This window comes from Mastomys coucha, unplaced genomic scaffold (genome assembly GCF_008632895.1).
Source record: "Mastomys coucha isolate ucsf_1 unplaced genomic scaffold, UCSF_Mcou_1 pScaffold6, whole genome shotgun sequence".
Lineage (NCBI taxonomy): Eukaryota > Metazoa > Chordata > Mammalia > Rodentia > Muridae > Mastomys > Mastomys coucha.
The window spans coordinates 24,919,772-24,943,683 of NW_022196912.1; the positions used below are offsets into that span (position 1 = coordinate 24,919,772).

General features: G+C 46.1%; 1 protein-coding gene across 2 annotated transcripts in view; it reads right to left on the minus strand.

Annotated features, from left to right (window-relative positions):
* Positions 1-23,912, minus strand: part of Dpysl5 (dihydropyrimidinase like 5) — a 90,428-nt gene that overhangs the window by 6,542 nt on the left and 59,974 nt on the right. For both annotated transcript variants that reach the window (XM_031355331.1, XM_031355332.1), the window contains exons 3-11: positions 15,286-15,444; positions 14,601-14,780; positions 13,790-13,858; positions 11,298-11,342; positions 9,623-9,698; positions 8,400-8,556; positions 3,987-4,128; positions 1,469-1,611; positions 793-1,000 (exon numbers count right to left, since the gene is read on the minus strand). In XM_031355331.1, the coding sequence (XP_031211191.1) occupies positions 793-1,000; positions 1,469-1,611; positions 3,987-4,128; positions 8,400-8,556; positions 9,623-9,698; positions 11,298-11,342; positions 13,790-13,858; positions 14,601-14,780; positions 15,286-15,444 (1,179 nt within the window). The remainder of the gene's footprint in view (positions 1-792; positions 1,001-1,468; positions 1,612-3,986; positions 4,129-8,399; positions 8,557-9,622; positions 9,699-11,297; positions 11,343-13,789; positions 13,859-14,600; positions 14,781-15,285; positions 15,445-23,912) is intronic.

The window sequence follows — 23,912 nt, forward strand, 5'->3', positions numbered from 1 at the left end:
CCTCACAGGTCACAGACACACACACCAGGTTCCCTATCTGCTTGCACATTTAAATTTTATCTATTGTGATTGTAGAGATGGCTCAGAAGTTGAAAGTGTGGACTGCTCTTGCAGAGAGAGGCCCCGAGTTCGGTTCCCAGTACCCATGTGAGGAGCCTCACAACCACCTATAACTCTTGCTCCAGGGGCATCTGAAACTTCTGGTCTCCATGGGCATCCTTACTCAGATGCACACACACACACACACACACACACACACACACACACATACACACACACACACAATCATCACCATCACAACCACTAACACCATCATCATAGATGTATGGAAAATGAGAAGTGGAAACCATTATTTTCCAGTTCCACCTTCCCCACTGTCCCTGCCGCATACTCTTCTGGTTAGAAGATGATAGATAGCATCCAGAGGAATGTATGGCTTGAATCTGAAATGTCTCCCCACAGGCTCACATTCTGAATGCTTAGTCCCTGGATGGGGCCCTGGAATCTTCTGGAGATGGGACATGACTGGCCTTTGAAGGTTATTAAACTGGCCTCTTGTTCTGGCTTCTTCCCCATCTGCTGCATGTGAACAGTCACTCTACACACCTCCATCATAATGAGCTGCACCCAGTCATTTTAATTCTGAAACCTGGCCCCTCCTGAGGTAACCTGGTCAACTGATGCAAAAATAATACACAAGACGATAATGTCTGAGTTAAAGGGGGGAGTGAAGATGCCCCCCAACAAGGGCCTTGACCTCTTCCCACACATCTTCCCTCCTGCCCTCCTTACCTTCTCTCTCTGTACCAGCTTCTTATAGACAATGTCTGGGAAAGACCGCAGGGGACAGAACTTGCCAGTGCCCTCTGCACACATGAAGACGCCATTCTCATACACGACACGTCCCCGGCTGATGGTGACCAGTGGTACACCGTGGCAGCGCATGTTCTCATACAGGTTGAAGTCTCCACCCTGCACCTGAGTGCTGGCTGAGATGGTCCTGGTGGGAATGAGGGTGGGACAAGATCTTCTTAGCACATCTTGATGGAGAGATGCTGCCCAATAGGAAGGAATGGTACCCAGAGCTGTCTGATATGGGCTCAATCCATCCCCTCGAAATCCTTGTGTTGGAATCTTTACCCGGAACATCTCCGCATCTCAAATACAGGGCCACGGTTGGACATAGAGCCTTTAGAGAATTAATGCAAAAGGAGGCTATATAAGTGTGTATTTCCCCCCTCTAACTGGTGTCCTTAGAAGAAGGGATGAGACATTGGACATGGGTATGCACAGGGATGGACAGAAACATGAGCACGAGAGGAACATGGTCATCTGCGTGCCGCTGCCACCTTCCTTTCTCTAAACTTGAAATGGTGCAAAGGTTATTTGCCTTTGCAGTTCTGTAAATACAATTCCTTCAAACCCTAAACTGGCCCCCTAACCCCGGGAGACTAGTGGCAAGCTTTACTTTGTGGCTTCCGGGTCCCACACCACCACATCAGCATCAGCTCCGGGGATGATGCGGCCCTTTCGAGGATACAGGTTGAGAATCTTGGCTGCATTGGAACTGGTGACGGCTACGAAACGGTTCTCATCCATCTTTCCTCCGACCTGGAATGAGGCAGAAGTACCAGATCAGTCCTGCTCTGAGTGTGTAACTTCCCCAGGTACTGGCCACCCAGTGCTTTTTTATCTCAGAGGGTCACATCTGTGGTCCTAAGGTGAGCAGTGCTATCACGTGAATCAACTGGTGGAGCTTGGGGACCTGCTTGCTCCTGTCTTCCCCACCCACCCAGCTACCCTGGTGACTCGTGCCAAAGGCTGCCTGCCTGGGGCACATGCACTTCCTAAGAGCAGCTCTACTTGTGTGCCCACTTGGGATGACTAAGAGGCTCCTCTTCATGTGCAAGAGCATAGTACATCCCTTCTTGTTTGTTGGATTTCTTCCAAGGTCCCCACAGGATGCCTGAAACCACAGAGAACTGAGCCCTGTACATACTAGGCTTGTTCCCTATTCACGCACACCTACAACCAAATTAACTCCCACAGTGGGAGGCTAACAACAAGTAATACAATAGAATAACTTAACAATATATTGTAACAAAACTTCTTTAATATTTATGGTATTTAATATTTAAGGCATGGTAGCTCATGCCTGTAACCATAGCTCTGGGGAAGCTGAGGTAGGACTATTAAGAGTTTAAGGCCTGGGTTACATGGTGAGTTCCAGGCTAGCCCAGGGTATAAAACCCATCTTAAGAAAAACAAACAACTTCTCCAAATGTATGAATGATATTTAGAGTTTTCTATTTAATATTTTGTGGACTATGGACCACCTGAAATGGTGGATAGATGGGAGAGACTACTGTAGATTCTGTGTTCTGAAAGAGCTACCCGTACTGCACCGGGCAGCTGTGTGTCTTTCTCGAGGGAAATGTCCTGAGCTACCTCCTGGCCTCTCCCTGAGCTGGTGGCTTAGTTTTCAGGACTTCAAATCTCTTTGTGCTTGTACTGAGTGTTGAGTGTACTCTATGATAGATCAAGAACAAAACAAAACAGAACAAAAAACAAACAAAACCCCCTATTCTTCACGGTCAGAGCAGGTGGTATTCAAATGAAATCCCAGCCCCTATCTTTTTTGAAATTCAATTAGACAAAATATACCCAGCATATTACATCTGTATCCCTTGACCCAAAAATTCCCTTCTAGAAATCTGTTCTAAGGAAGTAATTAGAAATGGTGACATCCTTAAACAAGGACTTCTTCAGAGCATCATCTTGAAGTGTGAAAACTGGAAAGAGCCAAGAGTTTCAAAGGAATAACTAAATATAGCATTTCCACGGCGGGAACATTACGGAGCAATTTAAAAAAGACATGTGAGGCTAGGGATGTAGGCAGGGGCAGAGCTGCAGCCTAGCGTGGCTGAAGGCTGGGCTAGACTGCAGGTACCCAGAGCTGTGTTTTTTAAAGATCACAGCTTTTTAGTGCTCTAAGAAGATGCTCAAAATGACTTAAAATTTGAAGGAAAAAAAGATGAATCCATTCACTAAAAGAATGTATGGTAGCCAGGCACAGTGGCTGACACCTAAAATCCTGGCCCTTGGGAGGATAAAGAAGGAAGCTCACTGAACATTCAGGGCCTAACAAACATGTCATCATGCATTGAACTAAGAAGACAGACATATACCAAAACGCTGAATTTCTAGGAATCAAATCGTAAGGATGTTTTTCTTATGCTTTTCTGAACGTTTAACATTTCAGTAAGAGGTAATCTTACGGGGTAAGCCTTTCTCCCATGTATGTGTGAGGTGACGCTGTGCTAGCTAAGTGTGACCTCTGACACTACTGAGCTCTTGCTTAAAACAGTAGCTGTGACTGGGTCAGCTCTCCTGCAGTGGCTGCAATGGCTTTTCTTATTTGTCATCTGGACTGGAATGAACTAAAATCCAAGCAGTGGTGAGGGATTTTTCTTGACTGGATCATATAAAGTTGGAAGACTGTATATATGTATGTGTGTGTATATATATATATATATATATATATATATATATATATATATATATATTATACACTACAAGGACATGTGTGTGTGTGTGTGTGAGAGAGAGAGAGAGAGAGAGACATCAAAGAAGGAAGCTTTTGCTCTCTGCCGGCTTGTCCTGGCTTTCCCTGGCAAGTTCATATACACTGCTGCTGAGGTGTCCCTTTTTAACTGATGTTAAAGCCTATTTCTTTGGGATTTGAACATAAAACTAAAGATCAGCTGAGACATCTACCCTCATGGACTGAACAACTATTGGATTCTTGGCCTTTCCTTTGGGAGAGACAGAGATTGTCAGATCAGCCTGTCCGCCACTCTTAGAGATGCCCTTTCGACATGTCCACTCTGTCAGTTCTATTCCTCCAGAGGACCCTAACGTGCCTCCCTAAGCCTGGGCTTTGCTGAGATCTTCCGCACAGGGCCCAGGCAAGGCTGCAGACCTACCACTCCCCTCTCCCAGACGACGCTCATTCGATCCTGTACACCGCTCACACCGTGTGGGATCTTAGTGAAGTCCTCCTTGCCCATGGCCTTCTGCTTTGTGGTGAATGGCCGGTGATCGGACGCCACAATGTTTAGAGTGTCACTGGGGAGAGAGAAATGACCGGTGAGGGGACAGGAGGCAGATGCCTCTGAGGGTGAGGACAAGTGGTGGGGGAAGTTTGGGCTTGGGGACCTAAAGAATCCATTTCCAACTTGGTTCTGCTGCTTTCCTTTAAATGAACAATAAATCTATCTACGGAATTGGCCTAAGTCCTGAGCAGTGTTCCCAGAGGGAGACTCTGGTAGACGCTTGAGTTGGTGACTGCTAGGAGAGTGGTGGAGATCAACTTGCCCACCATTGAGGGGTGAGATGTTAGAGGTGGTCTTAATGTCAAGGGCACACATGCTATCTTGTTTTTACCAGCTCCCTGTCATACACTGTCCCAGCAGGATGTACATAGAAGGCATTTGACAAAGCTAAATTTGCTAAGTGACTTGGAGCTACAACACTCAAGAGAAAGAGTGCTGAGATTTAACAGTCACTGTCTGGAAGCTGATGAGACTGTCACTGGTCAGCATCCATGACAAGGTTTTCAGAGGGTTAAGGGCTACAAATGGCCAAAGGTTCCACCAGGACCTCAGGCAGATGCAGAACCAGGGAAGGGCGGCATAAGAGGCACATTGTGGCTTGCTCTCTGCCAAACATAGATGCAGAATGACTACCTACATTTAGAGATTTCTGTACTACAAGCCGACATGATAAGAATGCTTAAGTTGGCCGGGCAGTGATGGCACACGCTTTTAATCCCAGCACTTGGGAGGCAGAAGCAGGCATGTTTCTGAGTTCGAGGGCAGTCTGGTCTACAGAGTGAGTTCCAGGACAACCAGGGCTACACAGAGAAACCCTGTCTCAGAAAAAAAAAAGAAAAAAGAAAGAAAGAAAAAAGAAAAAAAAAAAGAAAGCTTAGGGTAAAGCAAGCGTAAGAGGGACCTGGCTGCAGCAAGGAGATCATGTGGAACCAGGGACACTGCTGGAACTGCACAGTGGGGGCCCTGAGGGTTTTGTGTCCCTTGTAGATAAGCACATGGGCTCACTGGCCTGCTCACTCAGAAGGGGCCCTGGATAAGAACAGCATCTGTGGTGTGGTGTGGTGTGGTGCAGAGGCAGATTTTGAGGCTCCTGAACGGTTTTCTGTCAGGCAACACGGAAGACTGTCTCTCCTGGGACCTGGCAGGCCCATCAGTTAAGGCTCTTGCCAAAGACTTAATGTCCCTGGCAAATCCACAGCGCGATGACTCAGCTCTTTGGGTGGCAGGGCTGACCTTGCCCTGGGCTGGGCTGTAGAGACAGGTTAGAGACATCCACAAAACAGTGTTCTGTATCTCCCCTAGCTCCTCCCACTCTCTGCCATGAGAAATGATGGAATCTTAGGGTTCATTCTCTTCTTAGAGACCCCCAGGTGAAAGCTCAGACAACAGAAGATTCTAATGCAGGATAAGGCCAGAGACCCCAGACCTGAGCTCAACCCCCACCCTTTGACTGAGCACCCAACTGCTTCAGAAGCAGGTGCCACTAATCTGGTGGGAATAAATGATAGTAAATTTTAATTTATTATTCATCTGTTTATTGGTCTGTGTGTATCGAGCGTGCACATACGTGTGCATGCGCAGGTACCATGGCGTACGCATGGAGATCGGAGGACAACTTTCAGAAGTGTGTTCTTCCTTCTACCACGTGGGTTCTGGGGATCAAGTTTAGGTTGTCAGGTTTGGGAACAATTGTTTTCTACCTGCTCAGCCATCTCACCTGCCCAGGAAGCCAGATTTTAAAATAAAGGACAAATATGAATTGTACTTTATTCATGCTTAACCTAAGGAATTATACCAGAAAATAAATGGCGGGCGAGCAACCCAGATTCTCTTTTTTATTATCGTTTTTATAATTTTTAAAGTTTATTTTTCCTTTTATGTGCATCGGCGTTTTGCCTGCATGTATGTCTGTGTGAGGGTGTCAGATCTTGGAGTTACAGACAGTTGTGAGCTGCCGTGTGGTTGCTGAGCTTTGAACCTGGGTCCTCTGGAAGAGCAGCCAGTGGTCTTAACTGCTGAGCCATCTCTCCAGACCCTCAGATTCTCTTTGTAGAAAAAGGTAACTGATGTTTTCCAGCTGGTATTCTGTATCACATAAATCATACTAATCACATTATAAGAGAAAATTATAGTAACCATAAATTCCTATAAATAGTTAAATTGTGCTATGTAAAATAACACATATTTACAATGTTCACCAATTAAAAAGGAACTAAGACAATCTCTCTACCATATGAAATCATAATTCTTACTTGAGAATTTACTTGAATAATTAAAATGGAAAACCAGGCTATATATATAAAGACTTAAATTATTCAATGAAAAAGGTTTCCTTTCCTGTCTATTTGTGTCTGGGTGGACTGACACTTGATGTGTTTTTGTTCCTTTGGTAAATTGGCTTGTGGCAAGTGTAGTGTTTCAATAGTGCCTCTGAATTCAATCAAGTCTTTCTTATGGTATTTTAAAAACATGCATGTATGGGTGTTGTGCATGTTTGCCTGTATGTGGGTGCACATACATGCATGTGGAGGCCGAAAGCTGCCATCGAATACCTTTCTCAATCTCTCCCCTTTATTTATGGGGTCACTTGGGCACCTTTATTCAATTAGCATTTCCCCAGGAAGCTTTGTGTTGAGAAAACAGATGGAAGTTTGGGACAAAAGCAAAAATGTGTTTCTGCTAAGAGACTTCACACAGATCTGACAATTTACTCGACTATCTTTTTGTTTTGTTGGAGACAGGGTTTCTCTGAATAACCCTGGCTGTCCTGGAACTCACTCTGTAGACCAGGCTGGCCTCGAACTCATAAATTCACCTGCCTCTGCCTCCCAAGTGCTGGGATTAAAGGCGTGCGCCACCATTGCTCAGCCAGACTGTCTTTTAAAGAGAGGCTGGAGCTAGGCAGTGATGGGTCAGGGATGGGCAAGACCATGCCTTGACCAGTATAGCTTAGTTACATGCACCTCTTGCCTTCCAGAAACCTAAACTTGAGGTCAGGACCCAAAGATAGACCTTCTAGGGGTTGAGAGGTGCTTTTTACACTGTCTCTACAGGTTCATGGTCAAGCCCCATGAGCTTCCTGTGGGCTGGGGCACTGTAGAAAGTGGCCTGGTGTAAGCGCAACCTCGCCTGGGTCCTTGCCAGTGCTGGCAGCTGAGTAAGAACATGCTGTGGGGTGTGTGTGTGGAGAAGATGCTTGCTCCCACCTTTCCCTCTACCCCCATATGCCCCCACGTGAGCAGAGAGAAACAGGGACTTGGACAAGACGCCAACTCTAAGCCAGACAGGACTTTAATAGCCAAAGAGAAAGTAATGTCTCTTCCCAGCATGTCCCTAGCAGAGGATAAAGACGTTTCAAGCCGCCATGGAAACAAGAGCAGCTTTTCCATGAATGTGCCTGGCCAAATCCAGAATTCTCCTAGGACGGTTTTATTCAGGTGGAGGGTGAGCATTAGACATAGAAGGGATTGAGAATGGAGTTCAGAACAGGGTGTTACAGAAAAGAAGATGGGAAAGGGGACAGAAAGAAAGAAGGAAGGCACACAGAAGGAGGAAGCAGCACACAAGGAGAGAGAAACTGAGGCAACAATGTGGAGAGGTGAAGGTAAGCATGGCTAATCTCCACATCAACTGGATTGAATTCAGAACTGCCAGGGCATGAGTGAGGCACACCTCTGGGTGTGTCTGTGAGGGGTTTTCTAGAAAGGACGGAGGGAAGAAGACTACGGGTGGTACCATCCAAGGGCTGAGAGCCTGGGCTGCATAAAAAGAAAAGCAGAGCAGGTAATTGCCAGTGTTCCTCCGCTCCTCTGCTCGCTGTCTCTTCCTGCACTGAGATTTGGAATCCTAGCTGCGTGCTGCCAAAGCAAGCTTTCATGGAGGACCTGCATCTCTGGAAAGGGGTTAAAGAGAAGGCCTTCCTCTCTTAAAAGTTGCTCCCTCGGGTATTTTGTTGCAGTAACAAAGTAACTACTGCAGTCAGGAAGAAAGAAGACCAAGCATATTGAAAGGTGAGTCCTATCCCAGAGCTCCCCACAAGGCTTCAGGGTAAGGTGCCAGTGGCCTCTGCCATGCTGGCCAATGCTCTCACTCCAGCTCAACTTGTCAGAGAAGCCAGCAGGATAGCAAGTGACTGTTGGGCTCCAGAGAAGGAGGTTTGCTCAAAATCACCCATGTGGGCCAACAGAACCAAACCCAGGTCAGGTTTGGCTTCTAGAGCTAGAGGACATCGTGTTAAAAACCCAAAGTCTCTGTATGGAGTGCCGTCCAGCTCAAACACCTTACTTGGCCAGCAGGCTCATGAGGTAGGTGGAGGTGTTGGTGTCCAGTCTCAGAGGAGGCACCGTGACATAGGCGGCTGCATGGGACCAGTCCTGGTGGTAGTAGTGCAAGCCTGTGAGCGTGGCGTGTGCATTGGTGGTCTCGGCCAGCACCACCTTCCCTGGAAGAAGAGTCAAAAGCATAACTTGGAAGCCCCTGGTCTAAGACATGGTTGGGCTGTGCATCTCACTATGCAGTTAAAGGAACTGAGCAAATGGGAAAGGCTTGTCCCAGCTCCCTTGGGCACACAAAAGCCCAGAGCCTTTCATATTCTGTTGACCCTGGGCAGAGGACAAGGGTTCTGAGGCTAGGGGACATAAAAGGGAATTCTGGGAATTCTAATGTGGTATGGATAGCTGGGGTAGTTAAGGCAGGGTGATGGTAAGGCAGCTATGAGGTGCCAGGCCTAGTGGGCAGCCCAGCCTGTTCTCTGGGCAGGCAGGCGATTTAACAGCTTTAGAGCTTCTGGGGCAGAGTCCGGAGCGGATTCAGAGGGTAGGAAGTTGGAAGAGGGATTCATTCCGCAAGCTGGGCCAACAATCCAGCTGAGACCCCTCGAGGTACCTCAGCAGAAGGAGGGCAGAAGGTGGAGCCCAGATGTCAAAATGTTATGAAGGCCGTGACACCCATGATGCTGGCTAACACTTCTAGGATTCTACCTTGGCTTTGTCTTTCCTGCTACCAGACCCTTACCAGCACTCAGGCTCCCAACCTTAGCACTACCAGGGCATCTGCACTGGGAGTCACATAGTGCTCCTCAGGGGTCAGGCGCAGGGTTCAAGGTGGTGAAGGGAAGTGGGGCCCACACAATTCTTTCACGAGTATCTTCCTCCACCACCACCCTGCTCCCCACAAGCCCATTGGAACCAGTTCAGCATTTTGTTAGTTGCCAAGGTTAAGTGTTAGTTCAACATAACAGACCAAAAAGCCACTGGTTAATGAGTCCACTTAAGACTTAGATCATTTTACCTGACCTAGTCAAGATGATAGACATCTCTGGAAAGCTGCTATGGGTGAGGAAGAGGACCGGTTCTTACCTACTGAGCCGGGGCTGGAGGAAGGTACCCCAAGGCAGACAGTTACAGAGAAATCCGTAGCTATCCGTGGTCTCAGCAGCCCAGCCTGGCAGATTGTTAGCTGATGGACTCTTCACCTCCTCCAATCCCACACAACAATGTAAGACTCACCTTGCATCTTAGCAGCTGCGATGACATCACCAGCTGAGATGCTAGACACATTGACCAGGTAGATGGGACAGTGCGTCTAAAGGCAAGAGACAACAGGAAGTAGCAGTGACCCTCATAAAGCTGCCATGTACCCAACCACCCCTTTATCACTCCAGCGCCAACATATATCTCTCTGTGCTACTCAATACCCATCAGTAGATGATCGTTTATGCTTAGGATGCAGGGCTGTGGTCTGAGCACACGACAGGATGCAGAACTGACTGTGTGGAGCAAGGCAGAAGCAGATGGAAGCCAGCATTGGGGATCACCAGCAACCCAGGAGGTGACCTCAGGTTGCAGCTAACAAGTGTAAACCTCATATTTTTCTCTGGTCTTGTGTTTTTTTTTTTCCTGTTTTATTTTATTTTATTTTTGTACATAAACATGACGACCCAAAAATGGTCATGTACTACATCTTATACCTGACGTCTTGATGCCTGTGGTCTGAAGGTCGCCTTATCAATAGACAGAATATACCCAGGAGAAAAAACAGGCTCAGAGTCTAGGCTGGACAAGAACTGATCTTGTAAACATCTGGATTGTCATATGACCAGCTATTCTATAGAACCGTGCAAACGTAGTCCACGGTCTAACTAACTTGGGCACGTTTAAGCAAAGAACCAAGGAGCTGAAGGCTAATCAGACCCTTTCTTATTATGGACTGGGTGTCGATCAGGAGTATGTGGTATAACTGTTGTCATGACAATGGAACAAAGTCCAGACCTTTAAGAAGCTAACAGGCCGAGTTGATTAACCTTAGGGTTGGTTGACATCCAGCCTCCCTGTCCTTCACATTCCTAAAAACCACAACTCAGTGTTTACACCCTTCAGGGCAGCCCAGGTTGTTCCAGAAGGGAAGGCCCCATGCAGGATCCTTCATTAGAATCGTAGGGTTGGGGAAAAGCAGACACATTCTCAGTACAGATTGCTGGGCACTATCCCAGTTTCTGATTTCCTGGGTGAACCTGAGAGCTCGCTTTTCTGACACATAGCATTTCTGACACATAACATTGATATTGTTAACCAGGAACCATGCCATTGGAAATCTGTCTTTCTGGCGCCTGTGGTTCCAGTCCTCTGAGTAAATCGAACCCTTTGGTGACATCTACTGGGAAGAAGGATGGCCTCTCTGAGGCACAAGGCACTCCCTTGCTTTGGTCCCTTTGAGCCCCAGCAGCTGTCCAAGGCAGAGCGGTATGATCCTATCACTATGATTTCAGATAATGAAGTAGCGGATTAGAGGGGCTGTGATGCACAGGCAGGGGAAAGCATGTATTTATTAGGTAAAAAACAAGGCTCTGATTTCTGGCGCCCTCTCTTGCTGGTTCCTGACATACTCTCCCAGTTCCTTGTTAATGGCTTTACCTGAACCAGAACCAGGGAAAGAAGCTTGAAAACAAAGGCCCAGCAGCGGGCATACAGTTAAATTATAAGTGCATAGGCTGTTTACACTTGAGCATTGACTCTCAGTGGCTTCATTGATCTAAAGGGGTGGGACAGAGAGCTGGGGCGGGCAGGATGCAGACGCACCACATCTCTGGGACTAACATGTCCATTCGGTTGGGGCGCTGAGAGCCACCTGTGGCACTGGCCTCCAGACCAGAACCAGGGTCCCAGGAGGATGGCAGCTACTTACCCGGTTCGCAATGGTGATGACACGGTGGGTGGCTTCTGCTTCCAGCTGTTAAAAACAAAGAAGAAAACACTGTTACCAACTCCTCCAAGCAGCTGAAACAGCCTGAGGGCTCTCTGTACAGAAAGCGCTGGGGCAGCTGACACAGCAGAAGGGCTGGTTGCACCCGCAGGGGGTGGCTGTGGATAGGAGCAAGACCGTGGCAGGGGCCCCAGGGTTTCCATGGAAGGAGTTAAGATACTTTTGTGGATGACTCGCAGGGCTTAGAAAGGGAAGAGGGAGGGGCTGGGAGGAGAGTGGGAGGGGAAGCTCCGACTGGGATGTAAAGTAAATAAACAAATTAATGGAGAAAAAAAAAGGTGTTTCCTGGGCAAGCCTGGAGATGTGAGATGGTTGCTTGGCATTGACAATTGTCCTCTGCTACAGCACCCTTCCCCCCACTACACAAATGGTTTAAGGCAATGGAAGGATAGTAAACAACTTGGAGTCTCGCCTTTCCCTTTCTGCTAGTAGATCCCTCCCCCCAGTGGCAATCACAGACATGCCCTAAATAGATCAAGCTGGATCTGTACCCTAGCATTACTGACTCGGGAGCCCACGTATTCTCTGAGGTTGGGACACTGAGGTTTGCACACTGAAGGATGTTTGCAGCCCACCCTCCGCGCCCCACACCTTTATCCATCAGATTTCAGCAACAGTTTCCCATTCTCCCTGCTGAGACAGCTAAAACCATCTCTAAGACACTGTCAAATGTTTTCTGGAGGGTCAGTCTGCCCTGGCACGGACCTACGTCCCTACTTTTAAGCAGCAGAAGGGCTGGCTGCACCCGCAGGGGGTGGCCTCTCTTACCCGGCACAGTCTTCGTCAGCCCTTTGGTCAACCTTGCTGTCACAGAGCCACCTTGAGAGTCAAGTGCTCCGAGTGTCTAGGAACCTAGGCAGCAGGCCTTACATTCCCAACACAGCTGAGGATGACCCTGAACTTCTTGATCTCTTGCCTCTCAAGCGCTAGAATTGCAGGTGTATACCGCATTTCAGTCTTAGATGGCATTGGAGATGCCAAGACTTAAGATGAGCTAGGCAAACATCTACCAGCCGAGCTTCATTCCCAGCCTCGGTGCAGATTTCTCTACTGATGATTCAAGGGCTCAATCAGGAGCTGCATTTAAGCCAGTGACTGGGAGAGATAGGGTGAAGGAGGGAAGCAAGCAACCAGGCCAAACTGGCTCCTGAGTGACCACACTGGGTCTCCTGGAGATAGATCTAACTATCTCCACACTGTAACTGATTGACTGACTGAGACAGGCTCTCTATGGAGCCCAGGCTGGCCCTTTGTGTCTCAGCCTCATAAGAGCTGAGAATACAGGTTCCACATCACTTTGCTATAGCTCTATGTTCTGGGCTTTGGAGAAAGGGAGGCTGCTTGTGCTGTAAATGGTCAGACTGTCTGAGCAGAGCCCTAGCACAAGAAGGCATTCTCTATCTACCGTGATTCTGCCAGAGCAGACTCAGTGGCAGATCATCGGGTATCCAAGTTAGTGCCCTATGAAAGTGCAGGCAGGGGTACAAGAAGAGGACCGTGGGCCTTCCCGTCACCTTGGTGAGTAGTATGAGTGACAGGGCGTGGACAGACACATGCTCATTTCTGGTGGGAAGGGTTCAAACTCTTCCTCAGTTAGAATCTAGTCTCCAGAGTGCAGAGTCTCAGCTTTGAGCTTTATTTTCGTCTAACATGCAAAGGCTCTGCCCGTCTCTTTTGTCTCCACATTGAGTTCTGTATGAAGTGACCCCTGAAATGATCTCTCCAATGCCTGGAAATTAGAATTCAATGCAGCATGGCGGGTTTACCCTGCCCTTCCAAGGAAAGTCGAGGTAGCCTCAGCATAGAGAAAGCTTTTCGGGGGGACGCTTCCAGGTGGGAATTTCACCTATGGGGTGACACAGTTTTATTTTCTTTTACTCATTTTCTGAGAGAGGGTGTCATGTAGCCCAGGATGGCCCCAAACTCGCTATGTAACATATTTTTGACATCTCTTCTAAAAGATTCCATGAGTGTTACAGTTTGAATAAGTAATGTTTCCCATAGTCTCATGATAATAATTCTTGGTCTCTAATAGTGGTGGGATTTCTGGGAACAAGAGGAAAGGTTGAGCTGGAGAAAGAAGGTCATGGGGGGGGGGTCTTCCCTAGGTAGTTCTCTGGCCACTTAGTGTTTCTCTCTTTGCTTACTGATTGATCATCATGTGACCACCCCTCCTTTGCCACATGTTCCCATCACCATGAGACTCTGCACAAGGTGAAACATCCACTGAATTTGCTGAAACTATAAGCATGAGCAATGATAAGTAATAATAGTAATAATAATAGTAATAATAATAATAATAATAATATTTTTTTCTCTCAGCCTTATTTTCAGTGACAGAAAGCTAACAAATACAGGAGGAAGTCTACATGAAAGAAAAGAAGCTAACCGGAGACACAGGAAGTTTCTCCTACCTCCTCTGGATGGCTGATCTCGATTCCTTCTGGGCCTGTGATACCCAAATCTAGAGCCTCCTTAGCACCCTGAATAACAGCGAGAAAAAGACAACAGAATTACAGAGATACAAGAAAACTACCCAGCCTCAGGGGCAGTAAAGTACACTCCTAGGCTTCCTTTAGGAACGTACACTTTCCAAAGGAGAAACTGGGGCCTCATGTAGAAAACATCTCTTGGTTCTCTTCTCACTTCTTAATGACTGTAAGATATCTTTTATTCTTAAAAATACAGCCCAGTTGCTAAACAATGGCCTTGTGGGCACCAAAGACAAACACATCTAGTCGGTTTAAAAGTTAGAGCTGATTCTCTGGAAATCTCAACAAATATCTGGTATCAGCAACTCCTAGGATTAGCTTCCAGCCAAGACAACCAAGGGGCCCATCCTTTTTGTACCACAAAACAGATGTTTACAATGTAACAGTTCTAACACAGAGGTAGAGGAAATGGAGTGCTGTTGTTTATAATTGCATGGCTACATCCCCAAAAATATTCCCAAGAGATGCTCTAAATTATTTTGCTATAATAAAATTTATCATAACATCCACACTTAATTATCATCTACGACTTAGAAACCTCTTGGAACACACATACACACACACACACACACACACACACACACATGAAGTTTGTATTTCAGACCAAGATTTGTCACCCTGGATGTTCACATCTCAAACCGTTTTGTTTTACTACTTGGTTTAAGTGAACCTTGAAGGACGGTGACAGGCGGTCTCCACTGTCCCCACACAATGACCTCAATTGCAGACTTGCCTCAGCCACGAGCTCCCCATTTTCAGCGTGGACCCTGGGGATTGCCCCGATGTCCCTGCAGGCATGAAACACTTGGTACAGCTCACTGTCTCGAAGCATGTACAAGTCCTTGTAGGTCATGAACATCTGGAAGGAGTTGACCCCCTTCTCCCGCACCAGTGTCTCCATTTCTGCTTTCACCTGGAGAGCAAAATGCAAAGTCAGTGCCCAGTCAGACAAGCAGGTGCTGGCCCAGTGGAGAGATGGGACAGGTTGTGTCTCAGGTCCCAGGTCGGTGCAGTGAACTCCCGGTACACACAGGTCACGGCTCTCTGCCTGAGCTGACCATTCACTAGTACTCCCCACTAGGTGATCCTGGGACCTCATTGGGATATCCTGAGCACCGCGGTGCTCAGTGCAGGGAGCCAGTGCTCCTGAGTCTGGCATGGCCTTGGACTTCGTTGTAATTGATGCTCGCTGTGAATGCTGAGAAATGGGCTCTTTTACTTAGGCAGGATAGGCCTGCCCACCATCTTCAGGGACTCCTAAATGTTTTGTTTGGGACTTAGGGAAGCTGGAGTGGTGGGTGAGGGTTCCTGCATACAGGAGAGTTTCAGGCTTCAGCCAGGCTCAGTCACACACCCGTTTGGACACCAGCCCTCTGGTGCCTGCTTTAGGGGGGTGTGTGTCCCATCAGCACTGTTACCTTGGGTGCCCACCAGGTGATTCCCACATGGAGGGCATAGTCACAGCAGACCTTGGGGTCAGCTAGAGCCCTGCACTTCTCATAGGCTTCCACCAGGGAGGTCTCCTTGTCTGGCAGGACGTGACCGATGATCATGGTGGTGCCTCCCACGAGGGCCGCCTGAAGGAAGAGGGAGGGAAAGCGTTCTTGTCACAGCCCTGCCTGCACTTAAGTTACCATCATGGTGAGACACGGTATTTAGGTGCACCCAGAACAACCAAGGAGGATCAAAACCAGTAAGGCCAGCTCAGGGGAGGTTCAGAGGTGTGATGGGTGATCTTCTTTAGAACTGTGGGTTCAGCAAATAAACCTGCCTCTTCCTCATGCAGAGTTCTAGCTTGGTTCTTTGGAAAAAGCACTTAGCATATCAGGGATCCCAAGCCTGGCTGCTACCTTCCCAGTAAGATTTCCCTCTAAGTGGTTTTTGGCTAACTCCAATATATAGACAACAAAATCAAAGGCCCAAGGATTTGTTTGTATATACCTGTTACAGTGTGAAGCATAATCAAGTGTTCACATGGAAAATCTGGTGATCTAGTTACAGACATGCGGTAAAGCACAGAGTGCTTTAATATGGGATTTTAAAGATATTATTTCCTCACTTGTTTTGTTTGTGTATTTTTCCAGACAGGGTTTCTTTGTGTAGCCCTGGCTGTCTCAGAACTCACTCTGTAGACCAAGCTGGCCTCGAACTCAGAAATCTGCCTGCTTCTGCCTGTTGAGTGCTGGGATTAAAGGCAAGTGCCACCACTGACCAGCTTTTCTGTCACTTGTTATGAAGCAGTTTTACTTAACTTGGGAATAATAATAAATGGGTCAAAATTCACAAAGTAAAGTACTGTTTTGGTGTGGGATTTGTCCAAAAAATTTCACCTGCATCTTTCATATCAGCCTGTTTGTCCTCATGTCCCTCCCTGAGCACATGAGCATCATTTATGTCTTGTCTGGGATAGAGTACTTTTAGATGCATGGCCGAATTCACAGGCTCTACAAGATATTACTTTAAAAAGGTTTTGTGCTTGTGCATGTGGAGGAGCCTCAAGGTGGATGTTAGGAATTATTCCCAATTGCTCTTCCATCTTAGCACTAAGCAAAGTGTCTCAATCAAACCCAGAGCTCACTAATACAGCCTGTCTGCATAGCCTGCTTGTTGTAGGATCTCCTGCAAGCCACTAAGCAAGGTGTCTCAATCAAACCCAGAGCTCACTGATACAGCCAGTCTGCTTGCTCTGGGATCTCCTGACTCTGTATTTCCAGTCTGGGTTCAATCTGAATTCGATTTATTTGAGCAGGTAACTTTTGTGAACGTCCAAAACTGACATGACACAACAGTCAGGTAAATGTGCTGTCCCCAAATAAAACCCGGTTGTTATGACTAAAATAATCAAGAGAGGGATCTTCACATATGGGGATAGCTTCTTGGTTGGACAGTTGGAAGAAAAAGTCAAATATCACTATGGAATGGTAAGGTATCATTCTGATTAATTATCCCGAATCATTCTGCTTTCCACAGGGGTGAAAAAAAAACAAGCCCGATGAAGCTGTCTCCTCTATAAAGTCAAATTCCCTGATCACAAGCCAGAGACACTCCTGAGGACGAAGGCCTAGAAAATGAGTCAAGCAGCCAAATAACAATTAAGACTGAAAAATCTCAGCGCTACGATGGTCTGACTTCTTGCATTGCTTAAAGCAGCCAACAGAGGGCAGTAGCTCTGTGTAATAGACGTTGGTGTGGGGGTGGGGATGCGGCTGGGCAGACTGTAGTTTACTAGCTGGCTTCTGTTCCCGGTCCTACTGGAGCCTGCCAGGCTGATTCATCCGTACAGCAGGTGGATGTACTCTGTTTTGTCCTGTCCACGTGCACATGGGGGAGTCTGATTTACTAGCATTATATACCCTAAATTGTTTAGTTCTTTGGTTCTCAGTTGCTGTCCTTTGTGTGGACACATGGGAACTATAGTAATAAAGGACTCAGTACTCTTCTTAATGCCCAGGACCCCAAGGCAAGGGTAGAAAAGGCAATTCATTTGCCAAATCTCTAAATACAGTACAGATCAAGCTAATAAACCGTTCTCCTCCTACCATGACCAATATGTCCTTACAAGGGCCTCTGAAACTGAGCTACAATGCTTCGGGCTTCCCTTGGAGCCCGTTCTACCCTACAACTTCCACCCTGGATGCGTGCTGAGCACATGGATCCAAGCTCTGTCCACTGCTACAAAATGCCACCCTTGGACCTAGCATGCACACATTTGTGTTCTGGTCCCTAAGAAGAGAGGTCCAGGCTTGTGTGGATCCTGGAAGCGGTCTTCCAGGGAATTCCAGGGATCAACAGTGGTCTGGGTATATTAGGGGACTCTAGGCTGACACAGCTTCTGAGCCCTGTGGGAAGGAGTACAGGCTGTCGGAAGCCCCAAGCAGCATCCTCTGGAGCCTAGCCATAGGAACTGAAGAGTTCTGGACAGCATGCTGAGCAGTGGTCCTGAATTCCCCTCAGAAGAGCACACATTACTATTACTACCACTGCTACTCCGTGTATTTGCACACACACACACACACACACACACACACACACAGATGGATTTTAAACAGACACAGTTCTGATGTCCAGGATGAATGCCTTGGGCTCTGTGAACATGACGATATCACAGATGTGACAGATCTTTTTTTTCTTTTTCGATATTTTCTTTATTTACATGCTATATGATTTCTCCTTTCCTAGTTTTCCCTCCAAAAAAACAAAAAACAAAAACAAAAAAACTCCATAAATACAACAAGAACAAACCCCTGTTCCCTCCCCCTACCCCTGATCACCACCCCACCTTTTCCCGCTTACTGGCCCTGGTATTCCCCTACACTGGGGCACAGAACCTTCACAGGGCCAAGGGCCTCTCCTCCCACTGATGACCAACTTTGCAATCTTCTACTATACACATGCTGCTGGAGCAATCAGTCCCACCATGTGTACTCCTTGGTTGGTGGTTTAGTTCCTGGGAGCTCTGGGGGTCCTAGTTAGTTCATATTGTTGTTCATCCTAAGGGGCTGCAAACCCTTCAGCTCCTTGGGTCCTTTCTCTAACTCCTTTACTTGGGACCCTGTACCCATTTCAATGGATGGCTGTGAGCCTCTACTTCTGTATTAGTCTGGTGCATGACAGATCTTTTTATCGTCACCCCACAGGAAGGCCTTGCACAGATCAGCAGCAGGGCAATGCACCGTCCTGTTCCTGATGCTTTAAGGAGGATGTGTTTAAGGATCTGTGGCTGAGGGCCTGTCACACATCATGACCACTTAGCCCAATACCTGTTGCTAAGATGAGCTGAAGGCAGTCACACAGCACAGTGTTCGCAGAGGCTGTCTGAGGGCGTCTATGACTGGGGTGAGCACATGAGCAAAGGCAGCTCGAGGAGGAAAGTGTTCCCTATCATCACCATCAAATACCACAGTCCATCGTCAAAGGAAGGAGGGGCAGGAACTCAAGGCAGCGCTAATGCAGAGGCCATGCTGGCTCCTCATGGCTTTCTCAACCTGCTTCTAATACACACCCCTAAGACCACCTGCCCGGGGAAGCACCACCCACAGTGGCATGCCCCACCCCCACATCCACCAGCAATCAAGAAAATGCCCCATAGGTTTGTCCACCGGCCAGTCTGATAGGACATTTTCCCAAATGACTCTAGCTTATGTCAAGTAAACATGAGACTAGCCAGCACAGGGGCTAAGTTGAACATAACAGGGAACGCTGCTGTCGAATGAAGAACAGACTCAGTGTGTTCACAAGATGCTTAGAGCTATGTTAAATCACACACAAGCAACACAGGAGAAAGCATGCCAACTACATTACTGACAGCTGTTTTGAAGTGACTGGTCCTGAGGACTCTTATTTTCTAGAATGTATTATATTACATACTAATTTTACAACATATGCTGAAAGCAATGTCATTTTTATAACATGCACTGCACAAATAAGCCTGGAAGAAGCTAAAACTAAATTTAGTTAGCTATGCTTCCATGTGTAAAAGATGTTACAGTTATAGATTTCAGATGTGGAGTGAAGGCACAGAAGATAAAAAAAAATAATGCCCATGGGACCTGCTGCACACACTTATCAGATAGTATTAATTTTTACATTTTTGCTTCAGATATTTTAAACTTTTTGTTTTTATTAAAATACTGTTTTGTGGGGCTGGAGAGATGGCTCAGTGGTTAAGAGCATTGACTGCTCTTCCAGAGGACCTGGGCTCAATTCCCAGCACTCACTGGTAGCTCACAACTGTATAGTAATTCCAGGATCCAACACTCTCACCCAGACATACATGCAGGCAAAACATCAATGCATATAACATAAAAATAAAAAATAAAAGTACTGTTTTGTAGGGGCTGTCTGAGAGGATGAACCCAGGGGCTCATATGTTAAATCCCAGAGGGTTTTTCTTTGTAAATTTAGGTATGTATATGTATGTCTGCATGTTCAGACATGTGCATTTTTTCCTTTTTTTTAATTGAACTAATTTTTAAAATTATATTCAACACAATATATATATTTAAACCAATCATAAAATGATGGACATGTTATTAAATGAACATAAATAGATAAAGTCTTTTGTTTGTTTGTCTTGTTTTGTTTTTAGTAGAGCTTTAAAATCTTGGCTCTTACTGTGGTACAAACCCAAAATAAGAACAATTTTTAGACATTGGAGTTCATTGTAATAAGGCTGTACTTCAATGTCCCTCACATCACCAAAGGATTTTACCTCCATAATAACTAAGCTAAGAACTGACAGTTCTGCTGCACCAAGGATTGAATTGTAGGCATGCTTTTTGGATACAGATTTCTTGCTATGGTCAAAGCTATGACTTGAATGATTGTCATCATTCTCAGCCCACAGGAAACAGGTTACATTCATTTAAGAAATGGTGTGTGTATTAAGATGGTCTATCCATAAAGTCATTCACCAACTGTTTCAATGAACAGTGGTTCTGCTTGGAGGGTGGCACACACATTAGGTGTGGGTAAGAATCTAGGTCATTGGCTGTGATGATTTTGAAAAGCATTCATCTCAGAGAAAGAGTAACTTATACAGTCCTCTTCTTCAAACTTGATACAATTATAAATATCAAGCAAAACATTCAGTCTCACTCTTTGTTGTTCTCTTACAAGCCACCTCCCAAATTAATTGCTATGTTTCTTTTGGCTGTATAAATAATTTTGAAATATGTAAGCTATTCTGAAAACTATAGTATAGTGTAAAAACATCAAATAAACAATCCTACTAAAGACAGGCTGAGATAGGAGAAGCATGATTTCAAGACCATTATGCAGTAACAGCAAGATGCTGTCATGTACAGACAAGCAGAAAGTGTATATGGATTGTATAATATTGGACCTATTTCTCCAATTACCAAATGAGAGAGACCACTGGATGACAGCCAACAAATTTCTAATTTCTCATATTTTTGAATTTCAATTGATTAGGATATGTTGGTAATATTAATTTTTATATTAAGAAATATTAAGGAAAAGTAACTGTAACTTCCTGTTATTTTTGTTGTTAGAGGTGGAATTATGTTTGTTTGGGTTTGTTGAAAGGTTACTTTTTTGTTTTTTCTAGGATGTAGTTTCCCTCCTTGTGTTAGTGTTTTCCATCTAGTATCCTTTGTAGGGCTGAACTTGTGGAAAGATATTGTATAAATTTGGTTTTGTCATGGAATATCTTGTTTTCTTCATCTATGGTAATTGAGAGTTTTGCTAGGTATAGTAGCCTGGGCTGGCATTTGTGTTCTTGTAGGGTCTGTATGACATCTGCCCAGGATTTTCTAGCTTTCATAGTCTCTGGTGAGAAGTCTGGTGTAATTCTGATAGGTCTGCCTTTATATGTTACTTGACCTTTTTCCCTTACTGCTTTTAAAATTCTTTCTTTGTTTAGTGCATTTGGTGTTTTGATTATTATGTGACAGGAGGAATTTTTTTTCTGGTCCAGTCAATTTGGAGTTCTGTAGGCTTCTTGTATGTTCATGGGCATCTCTTTCTTTAGGTTAGGGAAGTTTTCTTCTATAATTTTGTTGAAGATATTTACTGGCCCATTACATTGGGAGTCTTCACTGTCTTCTATACCTATTATCCTTAGGCTTGGTCTTTTCATTGTGTCCTGGATTTCCTGGATGTTTTGGGCTTGGAGCTTTTTGCTTTTTGCATTTTCTTTGACTGTTGTGTCAATGTTTTCTAGGGTGTCTTCTGCCCCTAAGATTCTCTCTTCTATCTCTTGCATTCTGTTGGTGATGCTTGCATCTATGGCTCCTGATTTCTTTCCTAGGTTTTGTATCTCCAGGGTTGTCTCTCTTTCTGATTTCTTTATTGTTTCTATTTCCATTTTTAGATTATGGATGGTTTTGCTCATTTCCTTCACCTGTTTGATTGTATTTTCCTGTAGTTCTTTAAGGGATTTTTGTGTTTCCTCTTGAAGAGTTTCTAGCCCTTTACCTGTGTTCTCCTGTATTTCTTTGAGGGTGCTACTAATGTCTTTCGTAATGTCCTGTATCATCATCATGATAAGTGATTTTAGATCTGAATCTTGCTTTTCTGGTGTAATGGTGTGTCTAGGACTTGCTATGGTGGGAGAATTGGGTTCTGATGATGCCAAGTAACCTTGGTTTGTGTTGTTTATTTTTTTATGCTTGCCCCCCTGCCATCTGATTATCTCTAGTCTTATCTACCCTTGCTAAATCTGACTGGAACCTGTCCTTCCTGTGATCCTGGTTGTGTCAGAACTCCTAAGAGTCGAGCTGTCTCTGGGATCCTGTGATTCTGTGATCCTGGATCCTGAGATCCTGGGTGTGTAGGAGTTCCTGGGAGTCAAGCTGCCCCTGGGACCCTGAGATCCTGGTGTGACCAAGCTCCTGGGATCCTGTGATCCTGGGCGTGTTAGAGTACCTGGGAGTGGAGCTTCTTCTGGGTGTTATGGGACTGGCTGCAGAGTTAGCACCCAAGGTGTGCTCAGGGCACTGGCCCAGACAGAAGGGAAGGAACCTGTGCCAGTGGCAGCAGAGTTCCTGGGTGCCTGGGTCCTGCTGGTCCCAGTTACTTCTGGTGTTGGGACAGATGTTGTGTTTTCCTCACCTCTGATCCTGACCTATGTTTTCATGTGTGTGCCTTCCTATTCATATGTACGTATTGTCATGTATTCATCTGCATGTTCTGATGTACATTTGCATGTGTGTGGCTGCATATGGAAGCCACAGGCTCATATCAGTTAAGCACGTTCCTTAGTTGTTCCTCACTGTATTTCCTGAGGCAGTCCCTAGCTGAGCTGGGGGCTCACTGATTTGACTAGTGTACTGGCTAGTTTTGTGTGTCAACTTGACACAGGCTGGAGTTATCACAGAAGGGAGCTTCGGTTGGGGAAGTGCCTTCATGAGATCCAGCTGTGGGGCATTTTCTCAATTGCCCCTTGTGGGTGGTGCCTTCCCTGGGCTGGAGGTCTTGGGCTGAAGTAAGCCAGGAGAAGCAAGCCAGTAAAGAACATCCCTCCATGGCCTCTGCATCAGCTCCTGCTTCCTGACCTGCTTGAGTTCCAGTCCTGACTTCCTTTGGTGATGAACAGCCATGTGGAAGTAAGCTGAATAAACCCTTTCCTCCCCAACTTGCTTCATGGTCATGATGTTTGTGTAGGAATAGAAACCCTGGCTAAGACAACTAGTCAGCCTAGCCAGTTTGCTCTAGGGTTCCCATCACTGCACTTCTCAAATGCTGGGATTATGGGAGAGCTGACCCATTCATCTGGCTTTCCTCTGGTTTGGGGGATCTGAATTCCAGGCCCCACACTATGGCAAGTGACTTATTTGTTGAGTGTATCTCCAGCTTGAGGTACTTACTTTCTTTCTTTCTTTTTTTTTTTTTTAAAGATTTATTTATTTATTTTATGTGTATGAGTACACTGTAGCTGTACAGATGGCCCTGAGCCATCATGTAGCTGCTGGGCATGGAACTCAGGACCTCTGCTTGCTCCGGCCCCGCTCTCTCCGGCGTAATACATTGTAGCTGTCTTCAGACGCACCAGAAGAGGGCGTCAGATCTCATTACAAGTGGTTGTGAGCCACCATGTGGTTGCTGGGATCCGTCTTACCCGCTGAGCCATCTCGCCAGCCCCTTGAGGTACTTTCTAAATGAAATATTAATTCTGACATGCCCAATACTATTCACCTCCCTTACCTGCTCTGAGGCTGACATACTTCTCTGTTTATCTAGTGAATTTTAAAACGGTATATGGTGCTATCAAGCTGTTCATAGTCTTTGGCAACCATAACTACTTCACCTCATGCCTGAACATCCTCACAAATGTATGAGCAGAGCCCACACTCAGATGCACACTGGCAGGAAGAGGACATGCAGCTTCACGGAGTTTGCACATGAAGACCTCCAACAACAACCCCAGGCCTGACCAGGGAAGAGCTGAACCCACCAGGACCTCCTTGAACTTGGTGGCAGAACCAAAATTATTCATCTAGCAATCCCCTTGTCTTTTATACACACACACACTCTCTCACACACACACACTCACTCACACACACACACACACATACACACACAC